Source organism: Catharus ustulatus, chromosome Z, assembly GCF_009819885.2.
Source record: "Catharus ustulatus isolate bCatUst1 chromosome Z, bCatUst1.pri.v2, whole genome shotgun sequence".
NCBI lineage: Eukaryota > Metazoa > Chordata > Aves > Passeriformes > Turdidae > Catharus > Catharus ustulatus.
In genome coordinates, this window is record NC_046262.2 from 18,906,460 (window position 1) to 18,922,432 (window position 15,973).

Genomic DNA, 15,973 nt, shown 5'->3' on the forward strand with positions numbered 1-15,973 from the left:
GTAGAGAGGCTCTAAGCCTCTTATTCTGGCAACACAAGTAATGGAACAGTACACACAGCTTTAGTTAATTGCTGTTGTGCTGGAATACTTGCAGATATTATTCATGACAGAGAAAATCTTCTGTAATAAAAGAAAAACCTTAGTCTATTCAATTTATAAGCCCACAGATACTGTGGAGAATCATGACAATAAGAAAACACAGCACACCAGACCTGATCCTCTAGCACCAAGGAAGCATCAAGAAGCAATGGAAGGCAGCTGAAACTGCTTCAAACTAGACAAACTCTACTCAGCCCCTCACCTGGAGTGCTGTGTCCTGTTCTGAGCTCTTCAGAACAGGTAAGACACGGGACTCCCGGAACAAGTCCTGAAGAGGGAAACCAAAAATCAAAGCATCTCTCACAACAAAAGGCTGAGGGAGCTGGGCATGCTCAGCTTCAAGAAGAAGACCTCATCAGGAGACCTCATCAATGTATACAGTATCTGAAGAGGATGACCAGGCTCTTCTCAGTGGGGCCAAGCAATAGGACAAGAAGCAATCAGCAGAAACTGCACAGATGCACAGAAAGCTCCCCCTGAACATGAGGAAGAACCTTACAATGTGGGCGACTGTGCACTGGAACATTGCTAGAGAGGCTGTGTAACATCCCTCACTAGACGTATTCAAGAACCATTTGGACTCAATTCCATGCAACATGCTCCAGGATAGTCGTGCTTGGGATCAGATGCCCTGCTGGGGTCACTTCCAACCTTATTCTCTGATCCTGTGATTCAGCTGCAGTATTTTTATGAACTGTTACATGGGAGACTTACCATGTTGGTCTTTCCTACTACAGGTGTGATGAGTAACTCAAAAATACAATTAGTTTTGAGGGAAGAACAGTGCTCTCAAAGGCCACTCTTGGATTGACTATGAAGTTGCACTAAGGACATTTTGAGAGATGTCTGAGCATCAATTCTGAATACAAGTGTGCTAGATGTAGTGCATATTGTCTAGTAACCAGAAAAAAGTAAAGCAAAGAAGTGGATATCTAAGCAGACCATCAGTTTTAGTTTTCAAGGTTGTGTGCATTACAAACAAAAACAGATAATCTGAAAGAATCTCATAAACCAAACAAAGAGCCTGTGAAAACCTGAAAAAAAACCAAGGCCCATGGCAGTTGGTTAGAACTAGATAATCTTTAAGGTCCCTTTCAATCCAAACACTTCTATTTCTATGATTTTTAGGCTAACCTTTACGCACCAGAGAACAGCAATAACCACCCATTGTCAAATCCAACTCCTACTCATCACAAATGCATGCAGCACTTTTTCACAGCAATAGCCAGCTCCATCTGTGAGTTGTGCTGGTAAGTACACTACCAGAAAGCTTCCCCACAACATGGAGAGTCTACTCAGCACTGGAAGACCACAGCAGAAAAGAATGGTCATTTCATCCTGTAAGCAAGAGTATGTGGATGGACTCAGCCAAAACCCAGAGCTGGACTAGAGGAAGCAGCAGGATAGCCAGAGACATGAAAGCTATGCTGTATCAACCAGCCTTACCAAAATTCTCTTGCTGCACATTAGACTCCCTGGCTACGAGAGAAACTGTAGGATTTAAGTAATAAGTCCCAAACAATTAGCAATTTTGCAAATGAGAAGTTGTTTCGACTGCAGCATCCAGCTGCTGCACACTAAGTGAGCCACAGGGACAGTGAGAAAGCTGGGTCTCACGCTGCTACCAAAAAGAGATGAACTTCACTGGTGGCTGAGAACTGATGACCATAAGTGGAACACATCCCCAGTTCTTTTGAAGGAGTCTCAGTTTTAAGTGTGCTAGCTGTAGCATGATTATACTGCTTCAAAAAGGTTTTCTTGGAAGCCTTCTGCCTGTCAGAATTACATTTGTTAAAAATTATGGAATAGCCTATGGTGTATCATTTTACAGATCTTTTTATTTGGAATACATAATCCTTATGCATAAAATATAAGAATTTTATGTTGCTAAACAGACTGAGATGACGATGTTCCTCTAAACTGTTTTAGGGAAATATGTAGTAAAACCAGGAGCTAAGGTGTTTAATAAAGAGTTAGGCTCCCTTATTAAATTAAAAAAAAATAAAAAAGAAAATAATTATGCGCACTGGTAAAATATGTAATTCAGTATTTGTATTTACTGCCCTCTAGTGATAATAAAAGCATTAACTACGAATATGTAGAAATATTAAGCTTTTTTCGGATCATTACTGTCACAATGCAGTTCACTAATTTTCAACCATACCAGAGCAGGGTCTTTACAGGTTTTCTCTACAGCTGCAGTATTTTCAATAGACACTCATAAGCAATTGCACAGGCAGCAGAACGACGCCCTATTAAAACTCTTATTTTGGGGACCACTGTCAATCTTTTATGACACAATATACACTAATAATTCTTTTGAAAGTTTTCCACATGATGACAGAGTACTTATGTATGTAATAGTCCCTAAAAACCACTCCACACTAAATGAAGTTTAACTTCAACAAATATTAAGCTTTTTACAATATTTTGCTGTGTATTTATTTTCCCCTGAATCTGATCCTATCAAAACTGTGAATTACAAAGAAGCTACTGTTAAAAGCTAATTTAGATCAAAAAAAAGTCAACTAGGGTGTGACAACAGCTGCAATTATGACAGTAGATTTGAGGATACAGAAAGCAGTAACAAATAGTTCAGATAGTTATTGCTCTGACAGATAAATGACCCTAAAAATGCAGAATCGTATGAGAACCTTACTTCTATTTTTATATGTAGATGCACCCCACAAGTAAATAAGCACCCCATAAGTATTTACCATAGCATACCCACAAAAAAAAGTTTATACCCACATTGTGCATTTCTGCAGACAGCTATAGCTAGGAAACATGCAGAGGTGTAATACGTAATTCAGAGAGCTGCAATGGCTCACTTATGCTGAGACTGATACAGTTATACTAATACAAAGCTTTACAGGGATTCCTATTTCATACAGAAAGTTGGTTTACTATGTAAGAACAAACCTCAGCTTTTTACAGGTATTGCTGGATTAGTCTTACTTCTCCTGTAACACAGCATTCTTATTTTAATGATGTGATCCTACTGTAGACCTCGCCAAAGTCAAGCTTTACCAGTTCATCAGAAATACTGCTGAATGTTTGTAATTCAATGTAAAAGAAACAAGATTTTCATCCTTGTACAGTTGTGAAAAAAGAAAAATTTTCCACAGACAAAAGCAGAGATTTGTGGAATATGAAGTGATTACTAACACTGCAACAAACTCAATACAGTCTTGATAAACATACATTAGCAAATGCACGTAAATCACACACTGTAGACACCAATATTTTGAAAGCAAACTGCAAGTTGTTTCACGCGATTTTGTTCATTCATGCTCCAGTTCTTATTAAACTACAGCTGTTGTATTTCTTATTAAGGTGCATGTGATAGCATCATTGTTCTTTCAAGGAAGGTTATTCACTAACTAACTAACTAATACTCTTTTCAACATGTCCTTCATTACTTTCATTTGATTATTTATTTAGGTGCTATAAATATGCTCTACACCTATAGAGATTCACAAAATAATGAACATTTATTCATCTGGAATGAGAGAAACATAGTCTCATCCATTACATCCTTGTCTCATGCATACAGGGAAACAAAACAAAATTTCATGCTTGTTTTTCTGTGTAAGTGAGCATTTCACCAGAATGCCTCTAGGTCAAATTAAGCAATCACAATCACAAAACCCAAATGGTTTCCAGTCCCACAGTCAGGTGTACTGCAAGCTGGTTTTACGGGTCCACATGAGGGAGATGGAGACATGATAACATAACCAGGCTAAAGGCAGCTCTGTTGTTTCCTGAATAGCATTTACTACCTCTGTGATTTAAGTCCCTCTTACAAGAAGTCTCAGTATTTGTATGAGGCAGCTTGTGGCAACCGCATGTTTCCTTACTCCTTGTCTATTGATACCATTGCCTCTCATCCTACACACAGAAACAGAATGCCTTTTGGGTCCCTGCCTAGTCGCACAGCAGTGACAGTGCCCGCTGGGTCCTGCTGCATTCTGCTCTCAGGGATCAGCCGCTCTGCTCCACTGCCTGGTGCTCAGTTCAGCAGCCAGGGATGACTGCACACACAGCCAGGGCTTAGCAGGCTCAGACCAGGCCATGTTGGGAGACCTTGGCCAAGTGCTGGTAAGAGCCAGTGACATGCCCACACCTGATGGTGAACACTCCTCGCTGTCCCAAGTTACCACGTGCGCTTTTGAGCTTCCTCCAAGAACGCAGACCTGCAGCATCACTCTATCCTCAGAGCGTTTTGCTCTTTGGTGCTCCAGTGTAGGTTGTTGTGAGACAGAGGTATTAACCCAGAACCATTCTTGTGCTCAAAGTCTCACACCTTGCCAGCTCAGAGTCCACAGGCTACAGCCAGAAGCCCTTCCAAATACAGCCAATTTTGCACCAGGTTTTATCAACTCACACAACCCCTACATCTATTAGTCTCTAACAGTCATCACAACAGCAGAAATTGTTTTCTAGGAGCCCTTTCACCTCCATGAATTTCTCTTTTGTGAAACTAATCTAACACCAAAGCAAGCACCATGACTATCTCAAGTCACATATACTTAACGCGTATAAACTTATGCATTTCTCATTAGCATTGCAGAAATGGATTTTAGGCGAGGGGCACCCATTAACTCATCCTCCAGTGTCTATTTCCAATATTTTTATATTATTCACAACTGACTGTTCAAATGTAGAGAACGCTTTTATGCTATTTTTTCTTCAAGAGTAAGTGTTGCTCCAGAGAAACCTCAGTTTGACAACAAATCCATATTTACAAGTAAACAGTTTGATAGTTAAATCAATATTTCCTTTTAAAATACTTAAATGTCGCTTGTATTTAGTAGTTTCCACTATGTAGTGTAACACCAACACTGCTTTTATGCATGGTCTATAATCAGTTAATATTTTATACTTAAAAAACATTAAAAGTGCATTCATAACAAATAATTAATATACTTCAGCTTTGATAATTTATGGACTTACATAGCACAGAAAAGGCTTAAAGAAAATTTCATTTAAAATTAAAAACCTCTGTTTAATCAAAGATAACACATAAACGATCACTTCTTTTCTGAATACTAAACTAAAGAATCTGGCCATTCATACAGGATTTGAAGTGAAAAGTAGATTGAAAAACATGAAAGTAACATTGCATACTGAAAACTGATTAGGCTCCACTAACTGAAATACAGCATTAGATTGAGGTGCATTCTCTGATGGACTCACAACATGGATACAAAATACACAGACATTATTCGAGTAAAAGATAATCTATTCATCTTTCCTTATTATTAGGCATTTTAAGGAGAAACAATGCATTTTTTATATTTCAGTCTCTTAAATAGATACTCTTACATCTCTGTAAAAATCATCCCCTATTTGAAAATCATCTCAAAATCAAGCAAAACCAGTAAGTGCTAAGTAGGCATGGCATCATCATCTTTGGCTCACATTTTCATTTGTGGAAAAAAAAAAAAAAAAACCAAAAAAACCAACCTGGGAAACTTTGTCTGCTTTCTTGGTCATTTATATACAATATTTGAAGCAGCTCAAAAAGCACTGTGAGCAGTGCACAAAACACTGGAAAGGCCTCAGCAGATGTAGAAAGACATCAGCCCATCAAGGTACATGGGCACCCATGCAGAAGCCCACTTTTGCCCTGACAAGGATAGAGACGTTAAAAATGCTCACAGTCTGCCTCTAAATAAACTTTCTCCAGTCTTCCAAAGAAGCTGATGTGTAAGAGCTGATTCTATCAGCTCTTTATCAAAGTGACAACAATGACAAATAAAACCAGCTTTGGGCTCCACTCCCAGCCTGATGAGATAAATGCAGACTCTCACTAGCTCCAGATAGTCAAATTCACACAAAGTGTTACAACGTCCCAGGCAGCAAGAGTGATGGCCTGGTACATCAGTCCTGCCCACCCCTGTCCAATGCCATCTTTTGTTCAATCTCCAAACCATAGAAAAAAAAAACCTGAAAGGGAGTAATAAGTGCAGTTCATCTGTTCAGGACTGTATGTGTTCATCTGTGCAGGAGTTCATGTCTCATCTAAAGCAAATTCTGTTCAAAATAAGATGCAATATTTGATAACTTCAGTGAATATTTAAGTTAATTTTCATACTCACTTCACAAGATTGATACACTTATATTGTTAATTACTGTTTAATATACTGCTACACATGTAAAAATCATAATTCTAGCTTTTAAAACCAAAACATTTCTTATTTTTTGATTATTTTCTCTATGCATTAGGTGGTAAGAATTCCCAACATTACCTAGTCCTGCGTAAGCACAACACACACTTTTTGTTACTAAAATAGACGATTTGCCTTGGTTATTGTTTAGTGGACCACTATATTAGCAACCTTGTATTAAAACATTAGTATAAGTTTCTAATACCAATTAAAGTCCCAGTCTTGATTAGAAAATTTTCTGAGAGAAAAAGGACTATGAAGCAAAGCAGAGCTATATATCTGAGTCTGAAAACAGACTTCTCAAAGACTCCTGGTAATCAAGAAGTACAAGTCAAAATGGATGTTATCCCTTCCAGTACTGCTACCTATGAGTCCACCACATCAGCAACAATCAGCAGACACAGTGCAGGTCTGTGTGACTCTCACCATTCAACAAAATTATGTGCAACACCAAAGGTAAAACAACACTGCTAGGCAGGACATGGAGGTTAAAAGAGATGCTGGAGAACAGAAAGATTTGTATACAGCATGCTATTTGACAATAGCCAAGACACTGTAGAAGGAAACAAAGAAAGAAAACAAAAACAAACCCGATGGAACTCTTCCCTCAAGAGTAATTAAGGCACTGTTTCATACTTAACCACACTATTGAAATGACGGGTTGTAATAAGATTTAAAACTCAACATCTGTTCTCTCATTTTGCCTCTGATCAGTAAAGCAGCCTCAGTTTTCTACAAGTAGGACATTTTTCAAGCTCTGATAACAGTTACAAGAACAAATCAGAACTGCCTATGTACATCAGCATGCTTTTATTCATACCACATCTATACAATCTAAAAGACATATGAGCACAGGAATAATAGCTGAAAAGACAAAATACCACAACATAGTTATCAAACTCTTTTTCTTCCTGCAGATTTATTTTATCCCAACAGCACAGTTGTATTTTGTATTATCATTCCTACAACCTATCTTTCACAGGCCTGGGAGAAAAAGATCAAATTACAGATGTATATTCCTGATCACAAAAAAACCAAAAAAGTTTTAGCCTCCAAATTCAAAGATTTGGTTTTGCACAAATTTTTAGAACACTTTACCATCTTGTATTTAAAATTCAGCTGTTGCATTTTTAAAATAAATGTATGTACTGAAAACCGTGCTAGAAATGCCAGGCTCTGACTACATATAAAAAATTTTCTTCATCCTGAAACCTTTCCAGTAACAATCAAAAAGAGCTGCAGAAAATCCATCCCAGATAGAAAACATACGTTGGTTTTTACTGATTATAAGAAAGGAGGGGAAAAGCTACCAAATTACTAAATGCAATCTTACCTGGGTTAAATAGTCACGTATGCAAAACTTTGGCCATGCGTCAGAGTACAGGAAAAATACAGTCATTTTACTGAGAAATCTGGGTGTCGGGCTTTAAAGCTTATGTAGCCAAACAGATATTCAGGGATTTGTCAAAAAATCAATCACGTTTACACTTCTAGAACTAAACATGGTTTTAAGTTTTCCAGCTGAAGCTTCCATTGCAAGCCAAAAATTATTAATTTAAAGGCACTCTTACAGATTTAATTTCATTTTTTTGTTTTTTCAAGCCGTTTTCCTGCAAGCAGCGTATAACAGAAAAACTCTGACATATACACACAGAATAGCTTTGTAAAAGCATTAAGGACACTTTCTGCCTTCTAGCTGAGACCCCATAGGCTACATTTACAAGAGAATGGCACCCTCATCTCTGCTTGTTGCCTTGGCCACGACATAGGTCAGGCTTGCACTTTTCCCTCCAGGACCTGTTTGTTTAGGGCAGGCCCAGGCTCTTCCTATCATGGTGCCATCATCAGCAGGGCGAGCATTCGCAGCAGCAGCAGCAGCAGCAGGAGCCAGCACTCTCTGCCGAGGAGATCAGCAAGCAGCAGAGGGCAGAAAGGCAGAGGAATCCAAGCACTCTCCCTGCAACACCAAACACAAGGTCTGCTTCGACACACATCACGTCTCATGCAAAAAGGTATCCAGGTCAGGCTGCAGAAGTTCCAGTTCTCTGTGGTGGCAGAAGCTGAACAGGGGTGAGGTAAGAGTAAGAGCGAAGAATCCCAGATAACTACAGATTTAGAAAGCAAAATAAACACTGCATTTTGCAAAGTCTCAAGTACCTGTCTGCCCCCCTGGTTCTTAGATGCTGCTATTGAACCTCAAAGTGAGCAGTTTAATTCAAATAACAAGAGCTCAGTAAAGAAACATCCTTACAAACATGTTAATAATTAACCTTCAAATATAATTATATTGCAGTGTGTTTCATTCATTTCAGCTACCAAACCCAAAACATTATTTCATGTGTAGTAGTAGAAGAGGTCTCTTTGTGCATGGAGAAAGTATGGCCAAAACCAAAGTGTTTGAGACTCTTATGTGATCTGTGCATCATTTTTTGTGCATCAGGGTGTCCCCACTGCACAGAAGGTAACAAAGTCACCAATGCCACTATAGTGGCTACAAAGCTTTCCAATTATAGCCAAGAATCACGCTAGCACTGACATAACAATAAAAGCCACCTATAAAGCCAGCAGTAGTGCAACTGCATAATCATTTGCAGCTGCACAGTGCAATTTTTTTTTAAAGTTATTGAATCGTTAAAAATACAAATTCAAATGTTCCTTGTATTTGTCATCACTTACCATAGTGCCAATAAAGTTTGGCAAGCACATTAACTACTCAAAACATTATTACATGTGTAAAAACAGTCTGTGTTCTAGTCTGTCTTGGCAATTTTTCATTAAAACATACTCTGAGATGCTCAGGTCCACAATGTCTATCCTGCAGCTTTTTATTGGTTTCTGTTCCATAGACTCTTTTATACCCTATTAGTGGAAGAGCACTATCCTGCTATTACTTTTATTCTTATACTGCCTCTACACTGCCTTCTACTCAGAAGGCAGTGATGAAGGTTGTAGAAATACTGCTAAAGAGCATAAACCAAATGAAACCTAGGATGTTTATCCTGTTTGTTCTGATCAGCTCTGAAAACAATCAACTGCTTCCTTGTGCCAGCAAGTACTCACATGTGCAATTATTAAAAACTGCTCTTAATTTTGCTGACCCTCTGAAGCACCGAAGGGGGGGTGGTGGTGGCAAGATGTTATGAAAAATCACTGCTTCTTCATAAAATAATCCTTCTGTTAATATTTTACAATGTTCAATATACAAAATCAATACATTGGGAAAGAGTAGGAAAAATATATCTGACACCTTCATATCTAGTCCCTGCAACTTAAATAACTTTTTAAGTACCAACTGGTGCAGGGGTTCTGAATCTACTGACAGGTATCGGTATAGAACAAGAGAACCATATTTAATTATAAAATTCTACCTACCCAGTTTGGAGTCTTCTTCTTAGAATTTGATTTATGGTAACTAAAGAATCATTATTGCTATTACAGTAATTTCATTATTATAAGCCACACCATTTTGACTAAAATTTTGCTCCCACCCCAGAAATGCAGCTTACACTCAGTCACAGCTAATATATGAAAAAACTTCGGAAATTTCCCAACCCAGAAGTGCAAGCCAAGGTGCTGAGCTGAGTACCTGCCAGTAAAACCCAGGATTGCGTGATTGTTCAAAATTGGTAATTCTGTTGCATGGTGGGTGGAGGCGGGTTCTGTGTCGGCAGCATGGTGAGGGGAGGCAGGGGGGGCTCCCTCCTGATGGCCCTGCGGCCCGGAGGGGGCGGGGGGGTCCGTGCCTCCCTTCCACTGCCGCCATGGGGCAGCACTGGGCCAGGGCGAGCGATCCCGCGATTCCTTTACTAATTCATTACTTTGTGGCACATGGGTCTTCCCTGTGAACGAAAGTGCGGTTTATAATCTGGTGCGGCTTATACATGGACAAAGACCTAAAGGTTGCCGGCACCCAGACATGCGGCTTATAATCAGGTGCGGCTTGTAATCGTGAAATTATGTAATTTTACTCTTGGTCATCAGAAAGACATCTCTGTATTAACTGCTAATTCTGTATTCACATGTTTATTAAAATACTAGTATCTCAGCTGGCAGTGTGAGGTTGTCTGTAACCCTAGGTAAAACTAATGAATTAAGGTTGTGCTGCCAACTTGGAACACAAATCAGACAGCCTGGTTTAAATTCATTAACACCTGCTTTTACAGATCCTATAAATCATGTAAACAAATTCAATTAAAAAACGGACATCTTTACATGCATCAAAAAAATACTCCTGGACTTACATATTTCAGGACTATGACTGATGTAGTGGAATGGTTAGGTGGTAGCAATTAACCAAATGTATATCCTGTAAGGCTAGGCTGTTTAGTCCAGAATAAAATTAACATTGACTTCATTTTGCATAAACCAGCAGCCTTTCTTATTGCAATTCTGACTGAAAGGTTTAATTGATATTGTCTTGTTGTGGTATCTTACACAAGTGTTCAACCAGCTCATTTTCATCAGCTGGCCATGTATTAGTGGACTACAACTTAATAAAAGCAGCAAGCTGTTTAAATTTTTTTTCTAGAGAATCTTGTAAATATTGCCGACACATTAGCTTGATTCAGTGCTGCTCCACTGCTGGTGATTGGAGATGGTACTGTTGTCTGTTGTGCAGCTCCTTTTCAACACCTGGAGCAAGCAAGCAGAGAGAACAACAGGCAGAACTTGAACTTGTCCCAGCACAGCAATGTCTCCCTTGGCTGTAGATCCAGATGAAGCAGCAGATCCCCATCACAGCACATCATGCCCACCAGGCATTTAACAGGGCAGTCACAGGGCAGGCTCACCCCTGAACTGCTCAGAGGTGAACAAGCTCAAGAGGCAGGTGCTGGCCACCACCCTGCTCATGTGGTTTCAAGACAGGATGAGTAGCATCACTTTCCATCACGCCTTAGCTTACCCAGATTCAGTTTTGCAGCTCACATGGGGACCAGTTGTGAGTCAACCAGAACTGGGATCAATTTCTACTGAGATAAGTTTTAATAAAAAACAAAACCAAAAATAATCCAAACTAATAAAAAAATCACAGACCAGAAAATATCCATCTAAAATATACTTAATCTTCTAGTGAGTCTCCTAAACATGTAAAGTTTTAGCAGATTATACCATAACCCCTACTAATATAACTGAAACAGAACAGTTTCTTAGTATACAGTGTCTTTATGAGACAAAATCTGAAGTGACATTTCAGCAAATACCACATTTTTTGTACCGAAGCTTTATAGAATAGTAGAAGGTACCTCTTACCGGAAACACAAAATTGATGAAAAAAAAAAAAAAGAAGGCCACTGCTTTCCTAAATTCTTCATATGTTACAGTCTAACATTGACTAAAGCAGTACCCTACCAGGAATACAATGACAGCATTCTTGGCTCTAAATACTGTCAAAAGGAGCCACAATTATTTAGATACTTCTCATACCTTTCAGTTGTCATGAATACCACCTTATTACTAAGAAGGAAGTTATTAGATACTCATGTCCACGAAGAACTTCGTCAAGTAAGAGTTATGGAATTTTTTATTTTTAATAAATGTCAAAAATAGGCCCAGTGATGTCTGCACTTTAACTAAATAATTCAACTCCTGGAAAATTTTCATAATTTTAAAATCCATTATAGTGTTTGAAAATAATGTTATTTTCCCACATTAAACCCTGGTTATTTACTCTGTAACATTTTGTCTGTATTTTTCTGTCCTATTATGCTAAAGGAAAGAATCTTTTATACTGTGGCATTTCCTATAATTAAAGAGGCTACAAAAAACGTCTGTTTGTATGTTGGCATGGACCATTTGTTTATATTTATGGAAAAATTTATCAAGTTACTAGGGACTGGGAAGCTCTGCAGTTTTAGAAGCAGCTGAAAAGCTGAAAAATGTTAAATAATAGCAACTCTCAGAGAGGCATAATGCCTCTTTTACACATCTCTTACATCCAGGACCTTTCAAAAAGCAGTCAATGAGTGACGCAAAAACCTATTCTTCCTCTAAAATTTAGTATACAAACTGAATCTGTGAGATTAAGAGTTCTTACCTTGTTTTTAAACCTTGAAATATCAATGTTATTTCTATCAAATGTTATGTCTGTGAACTTTAGGCTCCTTTCCACTGGTGCAGAACTGGATAATTCTGTTGGAGAAGAGTCTCAAAAAAAGTAGAAGCAGGCTGACCCCACCACAGATTTAAGATGTTTTGAAATCACACTGGCCTGCTTGTCATGGCCCGAGGACACCAGTGATTGCCATCAAGTACCCACACAAAGAGTAAGGGGTTCTTACAGCTCAGTTGCCTCAAGCCTCATTCACCACATTTACTTCGCTGTCCTAGCAGAAAAACTATGTTTCATGATTCTTCTTATTTGGCAGCAACCCCACAATCGCTATGGAAGAAGCAGGATTTGTATAGAACAGATTCAGCCACAGCTGAAGTGATACCACTACTCCATCCACTTATTTCTGAGAATCTAGAGGCGTCCTTAAATCATAGGGAGAGGATAGTGCAAACCATCTGTAGGAAAGCAAGTTTCACCCTTTATCGTGTTGCAGCACATCCTTGTACAATACAGCAAGGAAAGTGCAATCTCCTTTTATTTTTATATATATACATATATGTACATATATGTACACCTCACTCATCACTGCAGTTACCCAAGGGCAAGTGTGCTGCTCTCCAAAAGCATGAATAGTCTGACATGAGAGCAAGTAAAGCTGTGTACCGGGAACTGCACTCAAGCGTCCAAAGGTCTTAAAACCCTTTCAGGTTGGTTTCAGTTGGTGGAAAGAGAGAGCAGTCCTCCTAGAAAACCAGTCCTTCTTTACCTCCACAACACTCTTGCCCTTTTCTTTGGCTATAAAGAACAACAAAACTGGGGAAGCCACACAAGAATGCATTAATTAAAATTCAGGCTTGCCACTCACCAGTATACCTTTACTTTGTCACTGTACAAACTGAAACTCTTAATGAATAAAAAATTTCCTGATGCTGCACTGAACAAGCAGGTTTTTTAGTAACAGCTGCCCCTTAATCATAATCATAATCATAATCATAATAACAAGCAGCACTCTGAAGAGCTAACCAAATCCTCAGATCTTCTTAGATCTGAGAATTTAAGACCGAATTAAATTATCATGTCAGCCAGTCAAATGCAATGGCATTGCCAGACATTATATAAGAGGACTGCCATATAACAAACCCTATATTTACTCATGAAAACAACAAATTTCTTTTCTAATGCTATGTTTCCAGCACCTATTTTATATGTGCAATAGCTAACCCAAGTGAATGACGGATGTTCAATCTTCTTAAGTGAGTATGACATATTATCTTGTCCCTGAAGTGGAAACAGGTCAATCTAAACGGTCGCTGTGACAGAGGAGACAATTTCACTCTGGCTGAGCTTCCACATTTGGAAAAACCATTGCAAAAAATTATGCTTTTACATACAAAAGGTAATTTCTAGAGACAAGCTCCTTACTGTGCCATTAACCTGACCCCAAAGTTGGAAGCAAGAACACAAACAAGACAATGCTAAAATCTAGCCTGTTAACAAAAGACTGAGTCACACTGATTAGTTCTAGACACAGCCTATCTTGGGGCCATACAAAAGTACTGGCCACCACAACACTTAAGCTTTTTCACAGAACAAGACTAAGATAAAACAGATGGATTGACTAAATCAGAAGTCAGTCTGCCATCAGTTCCATTTATTCTGGGCCTGGGTAAACTCAGAGAGCTACTGTCAGCCTGGGGTAAAACAATAATGCTTCTCCATTCAGTGGGGGCTTTTGTGAAGAGCTGCCAAGGGGCTCTGTCCCTGCTTTTTTCACAGTGAAGGTAACACAGCACCTCTGTTCGAAGCATTTTAAGGTTTACACATGATCCATTATTTGACCTAAGTAACAAATTCAGCCTCACTTTTTCCCCAGACATTATGTTAGTCAGCTCCCCATTACCTGTGTGAGTTTTTTAGTGTTGAAAAGATGAAAGGCAAAAGACTTTTCAGCAGCAAGAAAATATGATTGCAAACCAGCTCAAATTAGCAGAGGAGGAAATTTAAGAAAAGAAAAAGTAAAGAACAGATTTCAAGTTGCCTTCAAATAAAATTATGGTTTATATTAAATATTTACAGATAAGTATTTATTTTTTAAAAAGTATCATTAATATTATTGTTTGAATGTGCATAGTGGGTGACAATACAGGTCTATAAAGGACTATAATGCCCTGTGTTACATTAGGGTAGGCTTTCGACATTAGTTGGTTGATAAAATTGATGCTTTGGGTATTTTCAAATCACTGAAAAATATCTCAAAACATTTTTTTAGAAAGTAACTAGCACTAGTAACTGTCTGCAAGTAGACTTCTACTCTAATCTGTAAGCATACTGGTAAACAAGCTGGATGATAAGAAGAGCTATACTTAAAAAGTAGATTTGTAGTTACCATGGTCCGACTAAATGAAATCAAAATTTTCTCAACTCTGATACCTGAAAGAGATTCTTGGAGAAGGGTATTCACTTGCATTTGTAGTGGGAAAGAAGCACCCTATGAATGACAACTTCTAAACTCTTGTTCTTTCCCAGTTACTAGCAAATGCTTCAAAAAACATCATCTGCAAGACAGCTAAAGCTGAAATAAAAACAACTCAGTTTGAAACTTTTCCCATGTCTCAGTTCAGATACTTAGACACATAAGAGCACCAAACAAGAGATGCTTGCAAAATCATGATTACAGAAGTGAAAATACACTTCTGCAAACAAGCTTCATTATACATACTCCTCCATGTTTGACTAATCTACATATAATGCTATCTACCAGAGAGCAGTCTCTATATCTTTATTACTAGAATTTTTAATTTGTGTATTGTCTATCACAGAATAACTCTCAGATCCATAAACTAGGTAGTGCTAAACTGAATACTGGAAGAAGACAGTTTTTCTCACAGAGAATGTTAAATCTATCAAATTTTTAATCTTATTTAGCAGAAAAAAAGCAAACAAAAACCCTAAACAAAAACAAATAAACGAACAAAAAACAAACAACAAACAAACAAACAAACAAACAAGCAAACAAACCAGGGTGTTACTCATTAAAAGAACCAAAACAAACTCTTTAAAAGAAAAAAAGCAAAAAATCATCAATTGGAAATTTTAACATATCATTTGCTTGTACATGCGCATCAAAGGGCTGCTGTGTCTTAAGAATCACAATCAACAAGCTATAGCCTCCTAAACCCCATAATTTTAGGACATATTGCTCACAATTCAGTTTAGCAAAAAGCAATATGGGTTACAATCTGTGGAAATCCGTCTGAACAGTTAAATAGTGACATCTAATTAAGCCTTGGGATCCTATCTTTAATTACTCAGATTTGTAAACTATTTCCTAAAATTATTTTTTTGTCTGTTCAAGAAAGCATTACTCAGAAAAACACAGTAATACTACAGTCCACTGACATTATGCAATACTAAAAGGACATGATACAGAAAACCAGGAACAGTTATCCAAAAATGAAAGACATTTTAGTCAATTTTCCAAATTTAAGGTGTTTCTTATGTGTTTGCTTTGGAGTCTTTCAAAACTTTTAAGGGTTTCTAGAGGAGAACTAAGACGACAAACTTCCTGCACTTTTAAAAAGCTGGTTTTCTCTTGCCAGTACCCAATTTCAGAAGCTAGCAATGTAAGTAAACACTAAGTACTGTAAGA

The 15,973-nt window shown here is 38.1% G+C and overlaps 1 protein-coding gene across 5 annotated transcripts in view; it reads right to left on the reverse strand.

The window, feature by feature from the left end:
* PDE4D (phosphodiesterase 4D) overlaps nt 1-15,973 on the reverse strand; it is a 467,524-nt gene that overhangs the window by 22,921 nt on the left and 428,630 nt on the right. The window contains exon 8 of one of the 5 annotated variants that reach the window (XM_033086050.1): nt 7,068-8,229. The exons of the other annotated variants lie outside the window; for them this stretch is intronic. Within the exon in view, the coding sequence (XP_032941941.1) occupies nt 8,182-8,229 (48 nt within the window). The 3' untranslated portion in view covers nt 7,068-8,181. Of the gene's footprint in view, nt 1-7,067; nt 8,230-15,973 lie in introns of those variants that run through there. 5 annotated transcript variants of the gene reach the window in all.